General features: G+C 46.9%; 1 protein-coding gene across 5 annotated transcripts in view; it reads left to right on the top strand.

The window, feature by feature from the left end:
* Positions 1 to 3,893, top strand: part of LOC115319748 — an 84,555-nt gene extending 80,662 nt beyond the window's left edge. For 4 of the 5 annotated variants that reach the window (XM_029979770.4, XM_029979771.3, XM_042286869.1 and 1 more), the window contains one exon: positions 1,497 to 3,893. In XM_029979770.4, coding sequence (XP_029835630.2) covers positions 1,497 to 1,585 — 89 coding nt within the window. In that variant the 3' untranslated portion in view covers positions 1,586 to 3,893. The remainder of the gene's footprint in view (positions 1 to 1,496) is intronic. The other variant, XM_029979768.2, reaches the window with a different exon arrangement.
* Positions 3,894 to 21,292: the final 17,399 nt, after the last annotated feature.

The raw sequence follows: 21,292 nt of genomic DNA, 5'->3' as shown, positions 1-21,292 counted from the left end.
GAGGTAGACTTTGGGGGCGGCCATGAAAGAATGGCGAAGCTTTTGTTTGTTATGGTATGAATCCAAACGGAAGTGCCCGTCTTGTAAACCTTTTGTAAAGAATAATAACTTTCATCGCATGGGTTATTCTTTAAACATAAAAATATGCCGCTCAAAAGGAAATTACAACATATTTTATATATAGGTTTAACATATAGGTTTAACAACCAAGATCTAAGCTGTCAATCAATCTCTTAGCCAATGAGAAGCATAGCAGCCAATGGGTGCTAAACGTCACGGAACACCAACTTTGTGGCGCGCGATTTAAAATGGACGAAATAGCCCCAAACTAAAATCAGTCTCGCGCAATAAATATTGCTGTAAAACTTTTTTTTGTCGCGGAAAAATTGTTTTTTGACATGCTTGTTCAAATTAGGCTGCTTAAAAAAAAACTTTTTTTTTCTTTGCAGTTAACCTTTAATAGAGCTGTTTTAAAACGTACGGCGCCACGGCGGCAGAGAATTTTGGGAACCCTCGGTAGAGATCACGCGCTTTCTCGTTCCGACTGCACGAGTTGCGACAGCCGCTGACAGCAGCCGTCGTAGCCGGAACGTCATTACGTTCGCTGTGTACCGTATCTGTGGCAGCGTGAACGCATCGCGACAGGTGAAGCTATTCGCTTATTTGAATGTTATTTGTTGTAACTTATTTTAACGTCTTGCAGTGTCACCGAATCCACTTATCTTGCACCGCAACCGTGGCAGGGTTTGACTAGGTTCGACAAAGCGTGGGTGCAGCAGACTAGAGTTCCTGTATAGGCTCCCTACGGGAGCCAGAGTTGGTTGTCTGTTTTCCATGTGCCGCCGCGCCGCTATTCGCCGAGATCTGATCACGTGAGGAGCCGGATCAAGTGCTGTGCAGGAAAGTAGACGTTGCACGTGCCCCGCCGTACGTACCCCTGCTTTTGAGCGCACCGAAAGCCTCGAACGCGCGGCGCCGCTATTCGCCGAATTCAGTCACGTGAGGAGCAGGATCAACATGCTGTGCAGGAAAGACGGCGCTATTATAGGTAGAAAAGCCGCGTTGCTGACGTTGCTTACTGGAGGCCAACATACGACACGGACACTGATGCTTTTGTCGGCCTTCAGCCAAGACTCGAGTTGTCGCCAATCGCGCATGAATCCCGGTCGAACGCCGGCCTAGCACTTGGTAGGTGATGGCAGAAATCCTGCACTAAGGGTATTTTTTGTCTGGTAGGAATGCAGAGTGTAAGTTTGTCTATTTCTTGCACAGGGGTCGCAATGATGTCAAAACGTTGAGCTTGTTTTTTGCCAATTGAAAGAAATAGTGGGTAGATCTTAAGGTGCCCAGCATTGAGGTCTACCCACAATCCTTCCAATTGAAGCCAAACAAAGCTGCGCGTCATTCAGACATCACCGCAACCCCTGTGCAAGAAGCAGACGACTTGCCCTCCTAATTGGATCCCGCAGAAACGAGCTTTCATCATTTTCTTTCAGGTGGAGTCGACCAGGAGTTTTTCGATCAGCTGGAACAGGCACATTCGTCGCGAGCCGACGGACGCGGCTCGTCTCGCCCTGGCACCTGAACCGAGGATTCATTCCGTTGAAGTCAAGCGGCGGTACGACTGCGGCACACGGTCGTTTCGGAGTAGTCCTTGAATAGGAAGGCGTGCGGAACTGTTTCGTGCCGACCGACAATGTTTCTGCGGGTGTCGCACGTGGCTGGAGGACTTTCTTGTCAAGGAATTTCTAATCGAGTCGAGCGAATTCAAATTGTTGTCACACAAAAGACGGGAGAGAGAAAAAAAAATGGGTGTTGCGTCATCCTCAACAGAGGGGAGGAATTGCTCGGCAATGGGGCCATAGAAATATTGTGCTCTTTTAAGAGCGCCGCAATTTCGTTAAACGGTGCCATGCCATTCTTTTGTTGGGCATTATCCGCCAAAGTTTGTCAGCTCCAGGATCGACGAAACACTGCATTTATATCGTTCAGTCTTGGGTGCATTAATGTCTACCGCATAATCAAAATTTGTTTCATTTCCTCTTTTTTTTTTTGCGATCAATTCTGCACAAATTTTGTTTTAGACAATTTTCTCATGTTCACTTGTGCCATCATGTCAACTTTTCTCAGGAAAAAAAAATGCTGTTTTTTTTTTGTTTTTTTTTTTTTTTTTTTTTTGCATTACAGAATTGTTTGTACATGTGACGACAGGTCTAGTTCTACCTTCGGAAGGTACGATTTCCGGACTCGGTTTTCTTCTCGTTTTGAGCCAGAGTCGCCAAGTCACTATGGGTTTCCGAAATCACCGCTGTAGCATGGCAGTCTGTTTTCCGGGTCGCTATACTTTGTTCACCTCTAGGCTGACAGTGCAGCAGTAGCTATGTGCTTGTTAAACCAGTCGTGCGTATACCTTTCAGCGCATGATAATGTTTCCGCCCGTACCCCCGTAAGGAGAGTGTGGTCAGGTGATCAAGGGAAGGTGGCTGATTGGTTTGGTGAACATATAGCTCCCACTGCACTGTTAGCTTAGGACTGAAAGGAGTATAGGTAGATGTTGAAAGTGATTTAGCAACGTGATGCATTTATATTATGGTTAAGGTGTGACGGCCATGTCCTCTTAATCACAGCGAGTTTAGGACGGGTGTTTCCTAATGAAGTCATAAGATTGTTTTAATGAATGTAAAAGTGATTGAGCTATTGCTATTATCTTTTGTCAATGTGATTGCTGTTAACAGCTGTCTCGTCGAGTTGGCTCGTAGGCAGGAGCTTTGTATAAGTTTGCAGACGAAAGGTGTCTTAGGTTTTTTTTTGTAATTACTGGAAAAAAAAAATTACTAAAAAAAGCTGGTAGGGTTTGTCTGTTTTTTGTTTTTTTTTCTGGTTTCGATTTGCTTTGTTTGTGTGCTATGAATGCAGTTTCAACTGGTCTTAGTATATCGGATTTGCACAAATATAATATGATTTTTACAATTTTTTTTTTTAATTATGTGTTTCAGAACACACATCTTGCGTTATATTTGGAATCGAGCTCAGCCGCAAGGCGCGCGAGTCTGGAGAAGGCCATCCCTCCGACTGAAAATGGGAGATTGGGTGTGTAAATAAATGGGGTATGGAGAAGAAAGTTGTTAGTTCTTGCACCACAAAAAGGGAGGAATAGAAAATGTTGAAAGCATTTTCTGTCGTTTTTATGTTTGTGCAACACATGCTGCCCGCTATGAAAGACAGTTAAGAACATGACATACTTGTAAAAGTGCAGTTCGCTTTCACAAGTATGTCATGTTCTTAACTGTCTTTCATATCATCTCGTAGGTCTTTATGTGTTAAGTGTAATTTGGCAGCACAGTATACATCCAAATGACAAACCAACTAGCTCAAATCCAAGCATTGTTAGCATTATGAGTAATCTTTTTTTTTTTTTTCTTTTAGGGGCTTCAAATAGTGTCCTCGCGTTATATTCGTAGTCACATTATATTCATGCAAATACGATAAGCTGAAAGTCTCAATTTAATGGCTGCATTTTTGCTTACACTGTTTGAAATGAAATTTCCAGAAGTGTGGCATCAGAAACATGAAAGGGAGGAAATATTTTATGAAAGAGTTTTTTTTACTCATGATTGTCATAATGTGTGAAAGCTGTTTTGCATCGTCGATAACAAGAAACGTTCATGCGACGTAGGAGCGTAAACACATTTTCCAGACGCTAATTAGCTCCTGGCAAATACTTTCTAAATGCCTTGTCTGTTTTCCCTTTTTTTCCATCTTCATGGGCATTTTTGATTACATATAGTGTAGTTCTATGTGTTGATGCAGAGGATTCTGTTATTGTGTCTGGGAATTCTATCTACTGAAAAAGATTCCAAACATTCTGCAATAAACAAGTTTCTTTATGTTCATCCGGTGTGGATTAATATATCTCTGCCCCTGTACTGGGTCTGCCAGTAAACCTTGGTTATGGATGCGCTGGGCCACAGTGTCTCCAATTCTGCTATTTTCTTTTCTTGGCAATGCAGTGAAAGGTACAGGCCCTCGTCCCCTCTCCCATTTTGAGTGTGCGCGGGCTCTCCTCCTCTCCCCGGAAATGGGGGAGAAGGAGAGCCTGCGTACACTCAAAATGGGAGAGGGGACGCGGGCCTGTACCTTCCACTGCATTGCCAAGAAAAGTTGTCGCGGAGTATAGTTACTGTGGCCACATCCCAGTTCATGTCTGCGGTATTGTGCAGCTACATTTCTTTTTGGCTGATCCCAAACTTGTAGATACGTAGTCTATTAAAATTATAGCTTGTTGCAGGTTCAGAAAAGCCCGCTGAGCTCTTCCCGCAAAGCCTCCCACTTAAGCAGCAGAGCAAATGCCGGAGAGGAAGCAACCAATCATTGTACCCTCGGAGCCCCTAGGGGCATTACAGGGGGGGGTGGTTGGTTAGTGCGAGGTGAAACTTGCGTGTTGTTGGTGATGGTGACGACGTCATTGGGAAGGCCATTCCAATCCCTGGTAGATTCGAGTAGAAGGGAATGCTGGTAGGGCTGCAGATATGACCTCGGGTCGGGCAATCTTGCGTAGGCGATTTAGTTTTAAAGAAACATGGGTTGATGGAGTGAGGAGGGACTGTCTTAGAAATAGAGAGTTATACCATAGCCTCCTCTATACGGAGAAAGCCTGGCGCGTCGCGTGAAAAGACGGCCGCCGTAAATGGGAAAGGAGGGCGGAGAAACGGGAGCGGAGAGAACCTTGCCCGCTAGCACCACAAAAGAGCGAGCGGCCAAACGCAGAAACAATCTTTTTTTTTTCTCTCTCTCTCTCTTTCCTTGTCGCTATCGCGGAGAGGAGAAACTCAACGTCCACCCTTTCCCGTTTCTCCCTGCGCCCTTTCGAATCGCCGTGCCCGTTTCTCCCGGAGTACGAAAACGACGGTGACGAAAGCACAAAAACAAGCGTGGTTCGGGGAGCGGCCGCTCATGACCCAAGCGCTCGCTGTCTAGGTATGCCCTTTCTGCTCTGCGCTACCATATTGGTCACCGTTCGGCGCGCTCCTCCTCTCCTTTTTCCTGCGGCCGCGCGCTCTATGGCTCCGTCGTCGATGTGCCAGGCTTTCTCCGTATAGAGGACGCTTTACACACGCGCCAAATTACAGCCGCCATTGCTGACCTTCTCTTGTCTTACCGAGATGCCGAGCAACTGAAACCGGTAGTTTACGATCCTCTACAAAAACCGATGCTTTAGAAAAGGACAGTTGAATCTAGTATGGCAATAACCTGGCCTGCTATAGTAATGATGAAGTGAAATGATGTAATAAGGGGAAACAAGAATTGAAGGTCAGTTATGGCGGTGCCCATGCACAGCTGCTGCAAAGCGTCTATACCTAGAAATCTTTATGCAAGGAGTGTTCAGAGAGGGCTAAGTGAGATATTTCGTCCTGCTAACACCTTCCCAACACCAAACTGCCTTTGGCAAGGCTTTGAAGTCTAGTGTTTGATTTTGTTACCATGAGACGGTGCCACTTGGTCAAATGTTGGCACTTTGCTTAGACTTGACCCTCTACTACATGACTTTTGGTTTTTACCAAAATATACATTTCATGTAAGTTGTCACTATAAGCGGCAATCAAAGAAATTTTAAAAATTTCTTTGCATAATTTGAATTTTTTTAAAAATTGGTTTGTGCTATATATGGCGCAATATGCATTACCACACATTTTAAAATCGGAACTTTTTATAAGTTGGTTGTTCATGTGAGTGTATTGAATATTGTACAAAATAATATAAAAATGTATTTCAAATGCTGCCAAACTTTATTGGTTATTGCAGCATGGGGTTGTAGGAGTAAGGGGTTATTGCAGCATGGGGCTGGTCAGTTTCCAGCCTCTTGGAGCACTCTGAAAAGGCGATGCCCATTCGGCCGGTCGAAGTCGGGCGCTCTAAGTGTATTCGGCAGGTTCCTTCATGGGTCTCTCAGATTTTGGGATCGCGCCGTGGGGCGCTCCGACTTCGAAGTGGGAGCTGTCTGAGTGCGTGCCAGAGGACCGGTCACGTGACTCCAGCCACTTCCGCTGTTGAAAGAGAAAGATGCCGATGCGGCCAAGAGGCGCCACCGCCTTTGGACACCGCACAGATCCCACTGTGCAGTTCGTTCAGGTAAGGCCTTACGTTCAGGAGGTGCTTGACGGGGACCGGACCGCGGCGAAAGTTAGCGTCCGCATTGAAGGCTACCATTTTTCGTGCAGGCATGCGGTCATGCGACGGGGCTATTTGCTATATCCCCCAAGTGCCCCGGCCCGCGCTAAAAGAATCATGGGAACGGTGTTCCTTCAGCTACTTAGTGATCGGTAATTTCGACCCTATCCTCGGTTACACGGCTTTTGAGCGTAATTCGTAGTCACCCTGATGAAGCGCCTGATATGCCCCAATGACCTGTCATATCGCTTTTGAAATTTCTTCTCAATGTCAGTGTTTTTGATACTGTGCATGCTGTCCACCCTTCAACTTGGATGGGCTGCCAGAAATCTCTTACATTATTATCATTCTCGTACAGCTTCAAAGACGCTGATATTAAGTTAGAAACGCTAAAAATGCTATAAACAGCCCCGCAGACTCTGAGCTAAATCCTGTTTTTTTTTTTGTTTGTTTGTTTTTTGTTTTTTTTTTAATTGGTTTTTTAAGCAATTCCTGCTAAAACAACAATCACGAGAATGATAATATTGTAAGATATTTCTGCAGCTCAGCCAGGTTGAAAAGTGGATCGCACGCACAGTATCAAAAATGCTGACATTGACAAGAAATTTTAAAAGTGATATGACAGGTCCTTGGGGTATATCAGGCGCTTGTTCAGAGTGACTCCAAATTACGCTCAATAACTAACTCTCGAGTGCGGGCCGGCGCGCTTGGGAATATTGCAAATGGTGTTTGAAGAAAAAAAAATACTGGGTAGGCCAGAAAGTCGTGATCGCATAACATGTAAGTACGGCGGAAGCTGCCGACTGGCGGGCCAATTGGAACTTGATTACGTATCACCGGAGTGCGCTTTTACTGCAAAGAAGTACTTTTCGCTGCGTCATGCTAAAAAATAGGGAGTTTTCGTAGATGGTTTCCGCTGTCTTGCAACGTTCTTCGCAAGCCGCTATGAGATCCGGGACTCTGCAGGCAAGGCTAGCGCCACGCATGCGCAGTAGTGGCGTCTTCGTTGCGGAGCGGTCTACGGAAATTCCCTAATGTGTGCTCTGCGCTCGTGTACGTAGCGGATATCGAAGCACGCAATGTGGGGCTTATCGTTCACCCTTTGCCAAGTTACTCCGTGGCGGTCATAGCTGAGCTCGCTGCTGCTTTCGAACCACTGGGGAAAAGAGGGAAAGCTGCTTTTGTACGAATTTTGAGTAAAAGTTAATCTTCTGGCATTTTCGCACCCCGCACGAAAATGTCAGATCGGAACGGTTCCAGTTCGGATCCGCGCGGTTCTAAACTTGTGGACAGTTCCGATCTGTGCGATTCTGGGTGTAACCAGTCGGATCCAGTGAGACGCAACGTATTGGAATCGCTCGGTGATGGGTGGATCCGATCCGCTCCCCTTGTTCTAGTAGGGTCTGCTCCCACCCAGCGGGCGCGCACATGCGTGACTGGAGGAGGGGAGGAAGGGGGAGGGGGGCGGGTCGGCGGGAAACTTTTGCGGTCTCTCGCAGGTCACGTGTTAGGGACAGGCGCATCCGCTACGCAGGCGCTGCGAGCGGGCGTTTTCCGCGCGCGCGCCTGGCTTTGTCTGTTGCAGTCGGCGGCAACCTCCGAGAGTTTCGGTTCTTTGCTCTCGTCGGACTGTCGGTCGGTGCTCGCTCAGCGGCACGGGCGTACCAACCGGGGCGGGGGCAAGGAGGGCGCTTGCCCCCCGCCCCCCCCTCCCCCGGTTCTCAGAGGGGGGGCAAGGCATGTGTTCTGCCCCCCCCCCCCCCCCCCTCTGAAACAGCCGCCACTGGGTAGGGCAAACACTGGACGGCAGCGCCCCAGGGATACAAAGGGCATCGTCCCCAGGCCCGGGGGGGGGGGGGGGGGGGGTCTGGTTTGCCCCCCCCCCCCCTCCCCCCCCCTCCCCACTCAAAAACAAGTTGGTACGCCACTGCCCGGCGGCGACGTTCGCGCTGCGGGCGCGCGGATACTGACGCGCCCATCGTTGCCCTTGATGGATACCCACTGACCTCTGCCTTTCATCTTTATATAGTGTGAAGCTACCGACGCATTGCACTTTGGCTCGGCGTCTGGATGCGCTTGGCACTGGTGTGCTTGGTGACAGTACTTGGACAACTCGGATACCGCTTGCCCGCCGGAACTTCCCGATGCACTCAATACTGGATACTGTGCTTGTGCGTGCTGTGTGTGTGTTTCGTGCACCGTGTTTGGTGACGACGCGCGCCTTGCTTTGTCTGTTGCAGTCGGCATCAGCGCTTCAAGAGTTTAAGTTTTCCTCCGCTCCCGTCGAACTGTCGGCCGGCGCTCGCCCAACGGCGACGTTCACGCTGCGGGCGCACGGATACTGACCCGCCAATCGTTACCCTGGATGGATACCCACTGACCTCGGCTTTGAATCTTTATATAGTGTGAAGCTGTCGACCCATTGCACTTTGGCTCGGCATCTGGATGCGCTTGGGGCTGGTGTGCTTGGTGACAACACTTGGACAACTCGGATACCGCTTGCCCGCCGGAACTTCCCGATGCACCCAACACTGGATACTGTGCTTGCGCGTGCTGTGTGTGTGTTCCGTGCACCGTGTTTGGTGACGACGCCTGGACGACCGTGTGCGCCGCCGGAATTACCGCTGCGCTCACCGCTGGACTCTACAAAAGTATTTCGCGCATTGCCCTTAGCCGTTACAAGCGAGAGATCGTCGTGATTTCAGACCCAGGCGGACTGGGTCTGAAATCGCGACGATCTCTCGCGTGCAACGGCTAAGGGCATAGCACGAAATTCTTTTGTAGAGTCTAGTGGTGAGCGCAGCGGGAATTCCGGCAGTGCACCGCCTGGGTTTAAACTTGGGGTTGGAACTGTGCAGTTCCAGGCTGGATACAAACTGGTGCCCCAATTTTGGGTCTAGGCGGAACCGGCATTTTTCATTCCGGCCTGTATCTGACATTTTCGTACGCCCCCCCCCCCCCCCTTTTTTTTTTGATACGCCCATGCCACCAGCAACCCGTACCCGACAGAATAGAAAAGCTGTCCTTCCGGTTTAAAAGCCTCTACAAAAGTTTTGGGAACCCCTGTGACATTCCGCGTTCGACCGCTGCCCGCCTTTGGTAACACGTATTCCGCCAACGCCGAACCCACGGTTCACTGCTCCCAGGTGAAGAGATATTCACAGCCATATCTAGATCCAGCTCTTCTCACAGACCCCCTTCTCTGTGATATGTCAGCGCCACCTACAACTCCCCTCGCTGACCTAACAAAACAGGAGCCAGGGGGATATATGTTGCACGTTTTGGACTTCCAGGAGACTAGGGAGAAGGAAGTGACGTCAACAACGCTCTTTGGATGTTGATTGGTGGTGTCGCTGAGGACGCGTTGCGTGGTGCTGCTAAGATACGTTCATTCACACCTACGTCTTTTCCTTCTCCCTAGTCGCTTGGGAATCCAAAACGTGCAACATAGCCCCCTCAGAAATCCCCGCACCCGCGTTTTCCTCCAGTTGCTTCCGCTCGCCCCACCGACTCAGGCCTTCCCTTTCCGCAATAAACAGTTGTCTTAATCCTTAAACTTGTTCCTTCTTGCTGAGGCGTATACCACCGGCCCTCACAAAAGAAAGTTTATTTTTTTCTCGGAGTACGGTGCTATATCGATGGATGAAGCATGGTCACTCTGTGGTTCGTGCGGATCCTGATGAGGGTATGTATGAAATTCTGATTGTTTTATTTTCTAAACTAGGAGGATAGTTGTGTCGTGGTTACTGATCGCTAATGTGTGACCTGACGGACACAGATCGAAGACTCCTTTATCTTCGCTCAGAGCCCCTGAGCGAAGAGAAACGTCGTTGATCCTTGTTCGTCAGGTCTTGAGCATCAATGAAGGACCGCCTTTGGCCTGCGTGTTTTCGTGACAACCACTTGCACCGAGGGAGAACGCAGGAAATTCAGTTTCTGCAAACCTACCAGAAATGTTGATGGTACTCTCTGCCGATATATCCTCCTCTATACTCACTAATCCTGGCAGTTCGATGACGGAGCCATAGAGTGCCCGGTTGCAGATTTGGAGCGCGAAAATCTGGTAGCACAGAGCATTTCTCGGGGAGCCGGTAGTCAGTGCCGCTTTTGCAGCGGAGAGGACCCGAAACATGGTTTTCAAATCTGACGAGAAAAGAAGCGGTAGCCCAAGAAACGAGAGATGCACGGGCGGACTTTCCATCGCCCCGGAGAAGTGTGTTTCGGCGTCTCGCCGCAGCGGGGCGCCCGTTACATGCCACTTGTAGAGTTCCTGTATAGGCTCCCTACCCGCTTATTGACACTGGAAGCGGATCCACGTTCGCAAAGCGGTTGTGAACGCGGTTGTATAAAGATCCAGTACAATTGCACGCGCACTTGATGTCATCGAGTGCGCGTGCAATTGTACTGGGTCTTTATAGGAGGTATTCACTAGACGCCATATTTGAGGGCGATGTTTAGAGCGCACGCTCAGAACGAGCTCATATTAATAGCATGCTAAGACCGGCAACCTTGTTGGTGCTAAATGCACGCTCCAAAAGGACTGCGGAAGCTCGCCGTCAGCACGCGCTCAGCAGCAGCGCACACGAATTTGCGAACGCGGATCCGCGTCCAGTGTGAATGAGCGGTGCGGGAGCCAGAGTTTTGCGTCTGTTTTCCACGTGCCGCCGCACCGCTATTCGCCGAGATCCGATCAACTGCCGTGCAGGAAAGTAGACGTTGCACACGCCGCCCGGCGTACGTTCCCCTGCTTTTGAGCGCGCCGCGCGCCTCGAACGCGCGGCGCCGCTATTCGCCGAACGCAGTCACGTGACGAGCGTGATCAACATGCCGTGCAGGAAAGACGGCGCTACGGAGATGAACGCGCAACTCTGGCTCCTGTACGCAGCCTATACACTGGAACTCTAGCCTCTTGTAAAGCCCCCTCATGCTTTACAAGTAGCGCAAGGTGCGTCGAAATATACGTGCAACGTGCAGCCCTTGGGAAGGTCATGGCGGCACAGCGCAGCACTGAGCTAAGTGTCAGACGCCATGTTCTTCCCAGAAGTGGCACGTGTCTCGAGCATTTCCACACAATGAATGGCGCCACCTTTCCCAGGATAGAGGGGCTTTACTCTCTTGACTGCCGCTCTACCTTTTCACTTTTGGCGGCCGCGTCTCGTGGCGATATTTCAAGCTTTGTAACACTGCACATAAAAAAAAAAAATCAATGTTACCTATTTGCACCCATAAAGGACAGGTCTTTCATGATGACATTAGCCGGTATTGTATCCAAACTGGTAGATTCAGGTTTAGAATCTTTTTCTCGCTGGTTAGTGGTATACGCAAGAAGTGAATCAGGTCTAGTGTAGATAAATCGATGCACTGCTACGAATTTCGCTCGGATGGGTGTCACATAAACATATCAGGACGGTTTTAGCTGTAAACAGTGACTGTATGCGCAAGGCAATTGATTGCAAATCAAAAATGCGCATGCGTAGAACCCTCTGCGAAAATCACTTCTGACCAGCCTTGCTTGCGCGCAAACAGTGATTCCACTCCTGCGTCAATTTGTGCAGGAAACTTTAGAGAGCTTTAGTAGATCGTTCCGATACCTCAGATAGCCTCGATAACGATACTATGCATGCACAAGGGAGGCGGTGGCGGAGTATCGGGTATCGTTATCGGAGTCATGGGAACGATCTACTAAAACTCTATTTCCTGCGCTATCGTGATAAAAAGAAAAAAAAATGGGGGAGGGGGGGGCATTTTATAAAGCCTAGAACTTTGTCTGCCTCAGCGGGCGGCGAGTTTCCCAGCTGTATGAGAAATTTAGCCAGTGCAGTACAACCACTATAGTCAGTTACAGGTTAAGAAGGTAGCGGCAAATGCCCCTCAAAGGGAATCAGATATCCCTCCGCCACCTTTGCATCCAATAGCGTCCCACCGTTTCCGTGACGTCGCGGACAACGCGCGAGGAGGGTCTTGCCTTTCTGTACATATTTGCTTTATCTTTCGACTTTGACTTAGCATTGTGGAAGCCACGAGAGGGAGATTAGAGTTCTCCCCCACCGACAGAAACAAATAAGACTTTCGGGGATTAGCTTCCCCCCCGATGGATACAAAGGCTGCTTTCAGGGGCTCAGTTCCCTCTCCGATGAATACAAAGGTCGCTTTCTTAAAATGTGGGATCGGAGACAAGTGCGAATCCATTGAAGCGGAACAAGGAGCGTTTCCAGTGAACTCTTCTTTCGACTGCGGAGAGATTTGAAACGGGCGCATCACACTTGTGGGAGGAGCTTCTCCTACCTTCTTGACTTGTAACCGACTATAGCATGGGGCAGCTGAAACTCTTCTTGGAAAAAAACGGGTTAGAGGTGAATTCTGGCGTATTTTTATCTTGTGAATCTGAAGATCACGTTCGCTTTCCCTGAAGATGTAACTCCAACCGCGAGAAAACACGAAAAACCTCCGAACAGTCGTGACGTCATACTAGGATCTTTGGGCCGCCAAGCGCGTGTCGCTCGTGACGCCAGTCGTGACATCTATTTTTGAGCTTATTGAAAATAGGAGGTATTCACAGAACTTCATATTGTTGGGCGTTGTTTACAGCGCATGCTCAGAACTGGCTCCCATTTGTTGTCTTCTAAGAACAATGATTCTGGTAGTGTGGAAGGGATGTTGATCGTGCGCATTCTTGTGTACTCCTCGCAGGCAGTGCATGCAGCCAAAGCTATGGATACTGGTGCACTGGCAGACCTTGAGCACCGATCAAAGCTGCGCACGCGCGGTGTTCGCTTCTTCTGAAATTCTAGAAACAGATGTGCTCAAGAAACGGCTCTATTCTGAGCGTGTGCTGCGAACAACGTCCAACAAAATGGCGTCCCGTGAATACCCCCATTGCACGGTACAGGAGCTTTTTACAGGCGCTGAAGATGCGCGAGAGCAGGGATTCCGAAAACGCCTAGTATGACGTCACGCCCCTGGAAAGGAGTGCTTCTGCGGTATACTTTAAAAATTAATTTCTGCAGCCTCCGTGCACCAAAGTGGCTTATAGGCCTACAGCAAAACAAGAAAAAATTAAACCCCGAAACTTAGGCAGGAGATTTGAAAACTTGAAAATTATATTAACTAAATTTAGGTGAGTATAAGATTTCATAACTGCATGCTGCAAAGACCTTTGAAAGAGATAATTAGGTGCTCAGAAGGGCTCCAAATGTCACGTTTCTGTGCTCCAAAAGCCATTCTTAGGTGCTCCAGAGTGCTCAAAATTCGTTTTAGGGTGCCCCAAAAAAATTTTCCGAATCAGAATTTGGCAGTAGCATAACTACGTAAAACGCTAAGAAACAACGCCAAGTTGCGACGCAGGAGCTCAACTTGAATATTTTTTTCTCGCATTAGAAAAAAACATGTTTTCCCTTAAACTTTTAGAAATGAAATGCAATAAACTCTTCTAAAGTCAGTTCTTCCTGTATTTTTTACTTGGACCACCTCAGGGTAGAAGGGTAAACAACTGTTTATAGGCAGCAAAACGGACTTTTTCACAACTTCAATATTGTTTGTTAAGTACTTTGTTGCACGGTTTCAAGCATTTTCTTTTTCTTTGTAATTGCGAGGCGCAAAGCGATAATTAAATGAAAGAAGTGCTATTTTTTTGCATTTCGTTGAGTTTAAACAAAAATATATTTTGACAATAAAATTTACATATTTACCGCAACGTAGCAAGTTAGAAAGCGTTCGCATTTCATAAAATAAATCGTAAAGCGTTTCGAAAAGAAGGACGAGTGGAAGCTACTGAGGCAAGCCGCGGCTCGTCTTTAACTGTAGACAGTGACTGTATGCGCAAGACAATTGCGTGTCAAGAATGATCGTGCGTAGAACCATCTGCGAAAATCACTCTCCCGACCAGCTGCGCGCAAAGGTTGTTAGCTCTCGTTTCAGGTGGCGTGTTGTGCAGTGAAGAGCCTAAGAAACAATGCCAGGTTGCGACGCGGGAGCTCAACTTCCATTATGTTTTCTCGCTTTAGAAAAAAAAATTAGTTTGATTAAAATTTTAGGAATGAAAGGCAATAAACTCTTCTAAAGTCGCTATTTTTCGTATTTTTACTTGAACCATCTCAGGGTAGAATAAACGGCCCTTTAGGCAGCAAAACGGACTTTTTCACCACTTTTGAATTTTCTTTTCTCTTAAGTATTTTTAAAACCCGTTCGAATTTTATAAAATAAATTGTGAAGCATTTCGAAAAAAGTTTGATTTTTACTTAATTATTGAATGATGCCGAGTTTTACGCCCATTAAAAAGAAAAGTTAAAACCACGCTCACGCCATTTTCGCCGAATATATTTGATAAACGTGCTAAATCCTTAGGATAAAAAGCCATGATTTTTTTTTATAGGAACTGTTTGATCACAACGTCTAGAACATTTGACGTGGAATGACCCTAAAGCTCCAACATAGTCAAGAGATTCATACCCCTTGTTGCGATAAGCCTTGGTCAGGGTCACGTGGTACACCTGCGCGCCGTCGCGCGGCGCCGCTGCCGCCGTAAAGTCACGCCGCCGCCGCGCGCTGAGCGCCGCCGTTTCAACGCGTTCCTTCACGCTGCCGCCGTCGTGCAAGTTCGTCTGCTCCGCGGCGCCGCCGCCGTCATCTGTCCGGCGCACAGGTCTCTCACGTCTGCTTGCACTTTTTCAGGAGCTTCCTTTGGGCTCTAAAAGTTGCGTATTAATCTTTGTCTTTTGTTTCACTTCAAACGAAGATAAATAAGTAACTTTTCAAGACCATAGAAAGCTTCCGAAAGAGCGCAAGTGCCACGTGACAAATAGCGGCCAGAAGTTGAGACAAATAGCATGCCACTTTTCTGGGGTTCGTATAGCGCCATAAATATAGCTAAAAAAATTTATTTATCGTTGTAAATTCGTTTTATGACCTCTTTTTCCCAACCAGGATGTTACAAAAAAATTATTTTTGCTTTGCATGTGTCCTTTAAAGGAATGCTGAATCGAAATTCGGATTTCACAAAACAAGCTTGCAGAAGGGTTCAACAGGGCGCCATAAACCACGAAACATCACTCTTATAGCCATATCTCGAGTGAATGGCCGTATTTCTGGAAAATGAAGGAGCGAATAAGGGAGAATGTTGACGTCCTCTTACCGCAGAAGAGTTGAAAAGGAGGAGAAATGGCCTCGCTCCCTTCTCTGCGCACTCGCGCAGTCAAAGTGAAAAGAGGGGGAAATGAGAATCGCGAAGTCACGCGTTTTTACGGCCTTGTGCAAGCGCGCTCTTCTTTTACAAAAATACGAGAATCCGTCGGAGATGCCGCTTTATGAGTGAAGTTTTGGGATTTGTAGCGTCCCGCCTATCGATCAAGTTATACATAGGTCCTCGGACAGCATTCGACACTTTCTGTCATTATTTGTGCACCCTATAACCAAGCAATGGTGTCCCGATGACCGGGGGACTGTTGCCATTGAAGCCCGCGGCTCTAATTACGTTTAGGAGCTTAAAACAGAGAAGAAAGCTCGAACGAAGTTCGGGAAATGCATACACCGAACACCGGCGAAGCCTCTCATCCGGGACTTTCACTCTTTCCAACGCACCAGCAATAGGGAAAGCGCCGGTAGCACTTTCCCCTCTTCTCTCTTGCTCTCAAAATGACACTACTCACGATAAAACGGTCTATAGCCATCGTAACATCCTTTTCCCCAGATTGTTGTCGCAGGGAGTGTAGCGACGCGGTAGTTTTCTGGTTCGTGTGGACCTACGCAGACCTGGAGAGCTAGTGGTGGCTTGAGGTGGCTCAACAATTACTTGCGGAGCCACTGGTGTTTCATTGTCTGGCACCATTGTTTCTGCGTAGGATGACGGTTGATTATCAAACGGATGGCGTGCATTTCTTTCTGGCGTTTCCGGTGGGAATATATATACACGGTGTTTTATTTTTTTTTTTTTTTTAAGCTTAACAGATTTGTTTAAAAAAAGCCGTGAAAGTTACACTTATGCCGCTTGTGGAGGTGAGTTATACGGCCAGGGGGACATATTATAGGAGGCTAGTCAGAACGATCAGTCGGATAATTAATTAAAATTCGTTGATTAACTTTTTAAATACTGAAAATAGACATATGGTTCCAATTAGAAACTGGCTCAGCGTCATCGGAAACCACTAAATCAGTAATTTTTAGAAAGACTTGGAGCGCGTGAGAAGCGTAGTAGTGCACTAAAGTTACCACTCGTGGAGCAGGTACAAAGCTAGCGGTTGCGATAAGGCGCCCGCGCGATTTTTCCGTCCCTTATTCAGCCCCAGCCTTGCACCTGCTCCACGAGTGGTAACTTTCAATACTACGCTTCTCACGCGCCGAAAGTCTTTCTGAAAATGACTGATTTAGTGGTTTTCGATGACGCTGAGCAAGTTTCTACTTGGAACCATATGTGTATTTTCACTAATTATTAAGCTAATTAACAAATTTTAATTAATTAGACGACTGGCCGTTACAATAAGCCCCCTATAATTTGTCCCCCTGGTCGTATAACTCACCTCCGGAAGCGGTATGAGTGTAACTTTCACGGCTTTTTTTAAACAAATCTGTTAAGCTTAAAAGCACCCTGTATATATACTCGATCGTCAGGTCTGATCTGATCGCCATGTCTGTGCCAATTGGTTCCGTCTTCCAGTTGCACTTCAACGGAAGATGTACTTGGGCTGACAGCAATAGCTGGCACCCACCACTGTCCAGGCCTGAAATTCTTCACGATGGCGTGTGAGGCAGGCCTTTGCAATTCAGCACAACCATCTCCTTCGTTCTGGTGTAGTTTCTGCTTCGGCTGTTTTCAAATAGCATTTTTCCGTTTTGTCCGGACAGAGAGCTTTAAGAAGGGTTCGCAGCACCCTCCCCATAAGCAGTTCTGCTGGAGCTGAAAGAGCAACCTGGTAATCCTTGTTTCAGATTCACCGGGTGCGTTCTTCAGCTTGTTCTTTACCAGCCGAACTATACGCTCAGATACACCGTTTGATGCAGGATGATACGATGGCATCTTGATGCCCCTGATTTGGTTTTTTCTAAGGAACTCTGGGAATTTCGCACCTGTAATTGCAGTTCAATTATCAGATAGGATGACGTCTAGTTTGCAAAGATGGTCCACAAGCCGTTGATTGTTATTTCTGAAGATGGAAAAGATACGGGTTTTAGTTTAATTTGGAGTAAGCGTCTACGACGACTAAGAAGTAATGTCCTGGGAAAGGGTCCCCGAAGTCGACGTGCAGTCTTGACCATGGTTTCTCTGGAAGTGTCCATGGTGTTGATTGTACTGACGGCGCAAGTGCTGATTTTCCTGACATTTTGCACAAGATTTCACCTTTTCTGAGGTGTCTTCGTCAATATGAGGCCACCACAGGTATAGGGCAATCATTTTAATTTTTTGAAGGCCCGGGGGACCTCCGTGAAGACGTTTCAATACTTCCTGTGGAAGAGATGCGGGAATCCCGACTCTCGTTCGTTCCCTAGAGCACGGAGTCATCTTGCCGGCTGAGCTCGTTCTCTCGAATCCTAAATGGTATTCATCTGGGTTTTTGACCCCTGATCACCTTCTAGCAGTATGTCGTTAAGGTCCTTCTATGAGGCTTGCATGAGCGACCATAGCAGACGACAGCACTCGTGAATAACATCCAACATAAAAATGTCGGCTGGCTGTTTTACTGTGAAGTTCCTGTTTTTTTAAAGGCAAACTGCTCGCTCCGTCTTTCCTGGCGTAATCGTACGCAGACAGCATGAGAACCCAGCGGTCTAGTCTAAAAGAGCTTCGATCTGGAATGGACTTGTCGGGACCGAGAAGTCCAAGCAGTGGCTTATGATCTGTAATTGCTTCAAATCGTGTCTTACCCAGAGGTACTGACGAAATATTGTTACACCAAAAAATAAATGCCACAGCCTATCTTTCCAGTTAACAGTTGTTCTTTTCGGCTGGCTGCAGGCTTCTGGAGGCGAACGGTATAGGACGTTCCACACACCTTAGAGGGGCCCTGCAATCATATTTAAGCGCCTACCTTTTTTGCGGTTCCCACGTCCCTCGGGGTTCGGGCAAGCCAGCGGGCACAGAGAGAGTAACTATATCAGTGCGTTATATTTTAACCAGACGACGCGGAAACCTCCTCCACCTACGGGGGCGACCCGCGGTGCCGAAAGCGCGCGATATGTGACGTCTTAGGTCCTGGGCTTACTGCTGGTCAGAGCCGCTAAAAACTTCTTTTTTGTCGAAATACAAAATATTAGTGGCGCGAATTGCTTCAATTATTTATAAAAGTAATTTTGTTCACTATTGTACATCAGAAAAGAAATAAAGTCAGTTTATAAAGTACAGAAACAAGAAATGACCGGTCGACAAACCCGCCACCAAGCGGTGGAAAAGGCGGCGCATACTAGAAGGGTGTAGTGGGATCAGGCGCCAACGAGCGGCGAGCGTAGAAGGGTCCCGGATGAACGCGGCGGCGCTGCGGTCGTGCGGACTGGAGGATCCGACCGGTTCCGAGCGTTCCCAAGGCCTTCGGCGAGCAGCTTCAGCTTTTAGTTTGGCCTTTTAGCGGTACGGCAGCGCGAAGTGGCTCCCGTTCTGAACTGATCTTTACCCCGTGTTTGCTGTCGTTTGTGGCCAATGAAGTGTCATGCCGAATTAGTGTTTAATCGCACAGCAAATGCAATGCGAGCCGCTCGGCTGCCCGCTTCATGCAGCCTATCCAGAACATGCTTTAGTGGCGCCCTCTCGAGCCGTCGGCAAGGAGTGCGGAAGCCTTGGTGCTCGCTGAGCTCACTACCCCTCGTCTTGTTCACGGCCACTCAAGCAACCAAAGAGGTCACGAAGGAGGTTATATTTTGCTAGTTTTTGTAATTTTAATTTGCCTATAACTTCTAAAATAAAGCGAAATTCGAGAAAAGAAAAGTTTAATTAAGTTACTGGGTGATTTCAGATAAGATCGACCAAAGGGTGGCTGGTCGACATTTTTAAATCAACTGATGTTTTTAGATGACATTGTCTAGTGTCTGGTATAAACGAATCCACTCTTAGTTTGGACCAGAAAAAAAATTTGGAGACAAGAAAAATCGTAAGGCAGGGAGAGGTGGACAGTTGCAATAACGCGCACTGATGGAGGGGGCAAGTTTGAAAGTGAATAATTAAAACAATAAAATTAGGAGAATTTTAAAACTTTTTACAAACAAACTATGGGTACAACTTGCTTGTAATATAAAGTAATAATATTTATTAAAAATTTATTTAGTTTTCTAAAAATTGCCAAACATGCCTGCTCGAACGACAAATGGCAAACTTTGGAAATCTGTATCTCATGAAATAATTTAATCATTATTACATAACTTGCAGACATTATTTTACTAATATATGGCTATTATTGAAAAAATAAATAAGGTATCTGAGTGACACAATAGTTACAATATATTTAGGCAAACATGGGAAAAAAATCAAACAAAGAAAAATTCCAATGCGAATAAAAAAAAAAATACCACCTTCGATTTTTTTTAAATTTGGGTACCCTGTTATACTCTATTTCGGCATTCATTTCTATTAAAAACATGTTGCATCATTGCACTGTGAAAGAAGAAACAACTCCCCAAAGTAGGGTCCTTTTTCAAAGCCTACACTTAGCAGTGCCCTATACAAGAAGTGACTCTGAGTTCCAGTTTCATGAAACTTGCACAAATCTTTTATATACATTTATTCAGATGAGGTCATTGATAAAAAGAGCGATCGGTCACACAGTAAAAGGGAGGAGAAACTATATACAGCATTTTACATAAGCGTACAAAGTGGTATCATATTAGAGACTAATGATTTGAGAAAAGATGATGCAGTGTGAAGTTGTACCTTCCGGTATATTTTACATCTAGAGTAAAATAAATAACTTTACTTCCACACACAAAAACAAGGATATAATAGTAAGATATTTAGGTTGGCTGTGTATTTACGATTACAAACAATTTCAGGTGACGGATGCCATAGCGCCTAACTGGAGCAGCTTCGATGCTCTCAGTGTATGATTGAATCGTGGCAGGCCGATATATTTTATCCTGCTCGAGGATAACATTTTGGGATTTTTTTTTATAGTGATCAGATAAAAATTATTAGTAACCACCAACAAAAACAGTAGGTTAAATACCCCGTGAAGAAAAATGGATAAATAAGATGTCCCTGCATTCAAGATGAGCAGTCCTTGGGAAATCAAATTCGGCACTTCACGCTAAGGTTTTCCTCGCTGTACCCATTTAATAAAGTTGCTTCCAAGCAGATCCGACTGTCCGTGCTACATATACGTCACAGGTCCCTTCTGTTGACTTGCTGAGCCGCCACGCGTGCCAAGACTGAATGCCAGGGAAGGCGCGCACCGTCAGCCACTCTTCTTTTTTTTTGTTCACGATACCGAACAACCTCATTTTCGTCCAGATATACAAGATGCACGCCTTTCAGTTTCTTTGATAGAACGCTCGCCATTGTCCTGGCCGTCTGAATTGCGCTTACTGAACGTTCTCTCAGGTTGTTCAGCTTGGCCTGGTGCTTCACGAGTCCGCCAACTCCGTCACATGCATTTTTCCCATGTCCAGATGCAGAAAATAACCACTGGGCTTGTGGGCAATCGTCCTTTGCAAATTGGTGAAGCTGGTAGCGATTCTTGAAATGACTGGCGGCGCCGTCACTTACGTACGTCACGTACGAGTATACCGCAACGTTGTCTTCAACCCACTCCTTCACTTTTTCTAGAGCCAAGCAAGCGTGAGCGGCGTCGTGACACAGGTCCTCACTGATGATGGCAAAGCTGTTTGTAGATTTTCTTGTCGTCACTACACATGTAAATATCGAAACTTGTTTTTTTTTTCCAGTGATATGCTTGCACTTCGTCAGGAAGCACGATGGTCCAGTTTTCAGCAAAGTCAAAATGAAAGACAATGCTCCCGCGTTGCATGCACTGTTTTTCATCGTAGATCGCTTTACCTTGCGTTTGCCGGATGTGGTTGTGAAGTACCCAACTTCCAACCGTCACTTGGATGACTTTTAGGAAAGTCTCAGGTTCCAAAGTTTTTTTCACAAGGTCGCCGGACTCCCATGTTGCAAGCACAATCTCTTCATCCTCCGAGATATCAAGTTCCC

The sequence above is a fragment of the Ixodes scapularis genome, unplaced genomic scaffold (assembly GCF_016920785.2).
Source record: "Ixodes scapularis isolate PalLabHiFi unplaced genomic scaffold, ASM1692078v2 PGA_scaffold8__174_contigs__length_109621045, whole genome shotgun sequence".
NCBI classification, from domain to species: domain Eukaryota; kingdom Metazoa; phylum Arthropoda; class Arachnida; order Ixodida; family Ixodidae; genus Ixodes; species Ixodes scapularis.
This window is presented reverse-complemented; position numbering and strand designations above follow the sequence as displayed.